Consider the following 6,000-nt stretch of genomic DNA (forward strand, 5'->3'; position numbering starts at 1 on the left):
ATTTTGATTAAAGACCATGCTTATGTTTATTTTAAAAATTCATAGAACGCTCCTTTAATCTAATTGTTAAATCCTAAAATATATTTTAATTTTTCGTTGTACAAAGGAGTATAGAAACACGATATACAAATTCTGAATTCACGTCAACACCTTTTCAATGTTTGCCTTACCCCCTTCTAACATAGTCGTTCCAAGTCTCTATCCGAAGATTCCTATAGTGCTCGACAGTTGGAAGCCTACCTCCTGAGTAGGCCAACCTTTGAGAAGTTATCTTAATAACAATCAAGCTCTTGACACAGCAGTCCTCTTGAGAAGTCAATCTAACAACAACCGATCTAATTAAAGCCCGATCCAATTGAAGCTCGACTCAATTGAAGCTAGACTTGACTAAAGTCCGATCTGAAAGAAGCCGGCCTGATTGAAGCATGACTTGATTAAAGCAAGACCTAAAGAAAACTGACTTGACTTGTATCCAACCAATTAAAAATTCTTTATGATAATTATTTTACTAAGTCATCCAATCTTCTGATCTTGGATCGGATCAAAAGTAATTTCACATCATTGTGCTCCTTCCCTATAGTGGTTTCAGACATCAACTTTAGGGGTTGTTTGGTTAGAACTATGGAATGGGAATGATATTGGGATTGATTGAAGTGGGGAATGAGAATTGATCTAATTGATATAAGTGTGATGTTTGGTTAGTATTGGGGAATCATTACCATTGTCATAGAGGATGTTTGGTTTACTAATGAAAGAATCAATATCAATATATATTTTATGCATTTTACTTTTAACTATACTACATAATTGCTACCTCACATAATATTTTTATTATATTGTATTTTTTAAAATATATATATATATATATATATATATATATATATATATATATATATATATATATATATATATATATATATATATATATATATATATATATATATATATATACACTGTGTTGAGTGAGGACTAAACATTTTTGATAGTAGTAATTGTAATTTCAACTAAAAAATCCAGCAAGTAATTATAACTTCAGGATTGGAAGGTAGTGCAAGCATAACTAGTAATAAGCAAATTGATTATATTTTTTAAAAAAGAAATAAACCATGGGCATCATATATTGCAAGCAAACCCCGCAAGCTACTTTTTCCATATAAATCAAAAAATCATGTGTTTCAAGTTCTGTTTTACATATTCTTCTTCATATGAAGAGCTACTAAAAATATTCTTCTTTATATCAGATAAAGATCAAGATCACAAAAAAAAACTAAGGTAATAGGTAGGGTTGTAAATTGACAAAGTTTCAAATACCTAAAAGATGACTTTGAAGAACATTTCTTGTTGGAATTATTTGGACATCTACGGTAGTTTTATGAAGAACAATTCCTACCTCTACCTGGTTAACAGTTCTAAATATGCAGTTCTAAATGTGAATTCTGATTTCTCATCTCAGTTAATAAGTGGAAAAAATACTTTATGATAAATAACATGCTCGTAGAAGACTATAAAGAAAAATAATACATTTTGATTGCTTATATTAATACTTGGTTAGCAGCATGCTCATAGAAGACTATAAAGAAAACAAATGTCAAGGCAACTAGAAAGATTGAGACAGATAAAAATACCTAAAAGATGACTTAGAAGAAGAACTTGCGCTTAGTTTTATGGGGACAAAAATCAGATCAAGATCGCAGAACAAAATTAGATGAACATTCAGGAGGTAGCTCATCAAGCGAGAAAATGCGTCGAGTAGAAGGAAGGGTCACGGCGAGAACACGTCACAGAGAGGAAAGAGTCGCGACGAGGGTGACGTCGAGGAAAAACCTAACTTTGCAGCAAGGGAAGAGTCATGGTGAGGACAATGTCGAGGAAAAAAAAAATCTAATTTTGCGGTGAGGAACGATGTCCACCAACGTGTCGCGGAGAGGGTAGAGTCGTGGCGAGAATAATATCGAGGAGAGGGAAGAGCTGCGGCAAGAATGTGTCGCAAAGAGGAAAAACTGATTTGGATGAGAGAAAAAAAGAAATGGGACAAAAAAAAAAGAAATGGATGGAAAACAGGAAGAAGACTGCTAAATCGAAGGAATGAATAGTAATTTTTTTAATTCCCCTAATTTATCACATATTAGAGGAAATCCATATACTAATATATGAAATTTACTGTTAATAAACAATCTCACTCACCAAACGTATCAACTAATTCTCATATTCTTTCTTTTGGTCAATACCCTCTCATCAAGCAGGCCCTTAGTTATCCAAACTATATAAGAGCTGTGATTTGGCCAAATATCTAAAAATATTTACAAATTTTATACCAGTAAAAGAAACATTTAGAATCTTTTTAATTATGTTATACTATTTTATTAGCATCACATACATGTTTGTTTGTGTGGTTTTTTGGGCTTTGTATCGGAACACGATCTTTATTAAATTCCAGAAGCCGTTAATTCTCAAATCCTCCTCACATTACATATCGCGGGCTTTGTTCCCTGCCACGCGCTCAAAGATGCCAATTCCTAAACATCGGTTCTTGCCATCACGATTTTCCCTTTTTTTTATTCATTGAATTCAGTGCTTAATATCGACTCATTTGAAAATAATAATAAATCATTCCGATTAAAATAGTTAAAATTTATGATTGAATCATTTATCAACTGGCCTAAAAAAAAAAAGCTGAGCCCTTGCCCTTTAAAGAAAAATATTTAATTGAATTCTTGATTGTTTGTATTTTCTCTCATTATATTCCATACATAATTTCTCCCCAACAACTGACAGACAATTAATATTTTTAAATTATCCTAATGTGTTTTTATAAAAATAAGGGCACCTTTAAAATTCTTGTATTATTTTAAAAATTATGATATCATAAATCAATCATTACATTTTATTAACTATTTTTCTCTAATTCTTTAAGTCGATGCCTGAATCCAAAGTTATCAACTTTTATTCTTCTGATTACTTAACTTCTTTCATTCCTCACAAAAATCTATTAGCATGTCATTCCAATCTCGTCTTCTTTTTTTTTTACTTTGTTAACTTCAATTCTCCACTAATAATTTTTTATTTTAGTTGCTAAAAGTTTCGTTACTTATGTTTTGTTCTTGATCGACCAACAAGAGTGGTTGAACGCATGTCCTGGTTCAGGTTTGGTGGGTACATGGCCTCCACAAAAATTGTCTCAATTGGCTCCCCATCTAATTTCGTCGTCGTCGTCAATATTTTTTGCTTTCCTTTTGTTAATTTTTGTCCGTAAATCAAAGCCATATATATACACAATGACTCGGAACCATATACTAAAAAATTCCGTATCTGTTTGTGCTTCTTAGTGGACTCCATCTATGGATATGCTCCGTCAGAAGGAAACATCAAATCCACCAATCATCTCTTTTGTCTGTCTCATTTTATATATATATATATACTCGGATCAATTACTCTTGCAATTGGTTAGCATTCAATAATCTCGTGACTATCTTCCTAATTAATCATTACGGATACGTGGAATTAAAGACGTCGACTTTTTTTTTGCAAGCTCGGCGATCGACAGTTACGACAAAAATTTAAGATATATTTATTCTATAAAAATCTATAGGCAACAACCAGCACCAATAAGTTAACCAACCATTGATTGAATCAAACAGGGCCCTATGGCTAAACATCACTTCTTCATCAACTCCAGGTGGTTGGAGCGACTCGTCGCCACTGATGCCTTCTTACCGTCCAATTCGCAAGCAAATTAAACGTGCACCCTTCGCCCAAACTCCCCTCACCAAACTGCTAGCTAACGGAAAAGAAACACACAAGGGCATCGTGCACGTCTCCTACTTCTTCCGCAACATCCAGAAGCCACATGACGGAACACGAATCCCCCACTTCCTCTCCATCGTCTGATGATCTAATCCATTAATTAATAGCAAGTATGAGTTAATCGAACGCAACGAACCGGCAAGATTAATTTGTCCACTCTCTAGTGCACAAATAGCGTTGGCGATTGAATTGGGAAAATGCTAATTGGCGAGTAATTTGTATCGGTTCAGTAACAAAGATAAGCATCACTTCGTTATCCAACCAGAGTAATTCCGTTGCGTCCAAAAAACCGTTTCGTCTTGTTGTTTATGTTTTTTTGTGTATATCCAAAAATGCACCTTTAAATACCGGCGCCGAGTGGGCCGAGTCCATTTCACCTTCTCTGTTGAGGAACACGCGCCTTCTCTTCTTCCATGGCGAGCTGGACCAGAGGGCGGCAAATCGGCAGCGGCAGCTTTGGTGACGTCGACCTTGCCGTTCGTAAGTCAACCGGCGAGCTTTTCGCCGTCAAGTCCGTCCGCATCGATTCCCCCCATCTCGCCTCCCTCGAGAGCGAGATCGCCATCCTCGAGTCCCTCGCCTCGCCCTACGTCGTCCGCTACCTCGGCGACGACGCCTCCGGGGAGCGCCGGAACCTGCACCTCGAACTCGTGCCTGGCGGCTCCCTGGCCGACGCTCTGGAGTCCGAGAAGTGCGCGGCCCTCGGCGAGGCGGAGGTGCGGGCGTACGCCCGGTGCGTGACCAGCGCGCTGCGGTACCTCCACGACGTCGCCGGGGTGGTGCACTGCGACGTCAAGGGTAGGAATGTCCTGATCGGCGGCGCCCCTGGCGTGGCCAAGCTCGCGGACTTCGGCGCGGCGGTGCGGATTTCGGATGACGGCGTGAAGGGTAACCGCGGGCCGCGAGGGACGCCTCTTTGGATGGCGCCGGAGGTCGCGAGAGGGGAGGGACCGAGACCGGCGTCCGACGTGTGGTCGCTCGGGTGCACGCTGATCGAGATAGTCACAGGGGCACATCCTTGGCCGGAACTCAAGCGAGCAGAGCCCGAAGCAGCTATGTTTCACATCGGCTACGGAGACGAACTGCCGGAATTCCCGCTGCATATGTCGAAGCTAGGGAAGGATTTCCTCGGCAAGTGTTTGAGAAAAAAGGCGAAGGAGCGGTGGACGGCGGAGCAATTGCTACAGCATCCCTTTCTGGCCGAAGAAGGCATCTCCCCCGACAATTCGCCGAGAGGAGTGCTCGATTGGACGAATTGGGAATTTGATGGAGACAATTGCGGCTCCGATTGCAGTAGCAGCTTATCCTCTTCTGTCGATCCGATGTCTCACGCGAGAGACAGAGTGAGACAGTTGGCTTCATGTAGTAAACAGGTAAGTTGGGATGATGACGAAGACGACGACGGTTGGAAGGAGATCAGGAAGGCAGATCGGGTCAATTTAGCAGGGGATGGAACAGAGGAAGCAGCAGAAGAACATGTCCAAGATTGTAACTGCTCCTGTGCGCGATTGAACAACATTGATCGAGTAGGCTCCGTTCCTGCTTCTGATGCCTCTGCTTCTGCAGCTAATCGCTGTTGTTCTTGGTGTTCCAATGATGGCGGTGTGTGGCACCACCAGATTGGGCTCGATAGGAAGTTGTTGGTTGGTTGGTGTGAATTATTTTTCCAACTACAGATGATTATTAATACGATTCTTCATTATCTCCCTTTCTTTGATTTTGTTTCAAGCAGTTGACGGAAGGTATTTCGAAATTGGGTCGAACCGATCAATCCAGTCCATTTTTTTTGTTTTCAGTCGTGTTTCTTGTTCCTGATTTGATTGGTTAAATCGGCCGGTTGATCATCAGGTTCTGGAAACATTATCGCATAAATGACGTTATTAGTTAGTTACCTTGGCAAGTCGCAACCCCGAATTTAAGTGGTGAAAGCAGGGACACAGAGTATGGTGTGGATGAGCTAATAGATGCTTCACTTTCTTGGCTTGTGATTAAAAAACAACTTGTACATATTCTCATGCAACTTGGTGTATCATTGTGTCTGGCCAGGCTTGGTTTGGCTCGACAGGGAGTGAGTGAGTGTCTGTGTTTCGCTGCCTGGTCCTCTACACTCCTCAGTGATCGTCTGCTGCAGTGCTCTTCGACTTTTGCCTTTATGCAGGATGGATTACGTGGGGTCCTGCGCCGGGTGATACTAAA

At 40.1% G+C, this 6,000-nt stretch overlaps 1 protein-coding gene and 1 long non-coding RNA gene across 2 annotated transcripts in view; one reads left to right on the forward strand and one right to left on the reverse strand.

Moving 5' to 3' along the window:
• Positions 1-1,767, reverse strand: part of LOC121999870 — a 41,596-nt gene extending 39,829 nt beyond the window's left edge. Inside the window, exon 1 of the long non-coding RNA XR_006116814.1 lies at positions 1,626-1,767. This is a non-coding gene — a long non-coding RNA (uncharacterized LOC121999870). The remainder of the gene's footprint in view (positions 1-1,625) is intronic.
• A 2,417-nt stretch (positions 1,768-4,184) lies between these two features.
• On the forward strand, positions 4,185-5,540 carry LOC121999871 (mitogen-activated protein kinase kinase kinase 18-like). The gene has a single exon (XM_042554504.1). The coding sequence runs from the start codon at positions 4,218-4,220 to the stop codon at positions 5,538-5,540; it is 1,323 nt and encodes a 440-aa protein (XP_042410438.1). The 5' UTR covers positions 4,185-4,217.
• Positions 5,541-6,000: the final 460 nt, after the last annotated feature.

Source organism: Zingiber officinale, chromosome 7A (assembly GCF_018446385.1).
Source record: "Zingiber officinale cultivar Zhangliang chromosome 7A, Zo_v1.1, whole genome shotgun sequence".
In the NCBI taxonomy this organism is placed as follows: Eukaryota; Viridiplantae; Streptophyta; class Magnoliopsida; order Zingiberales; family Zingiberaceae; genus Zingiber; species Zingiber officinale.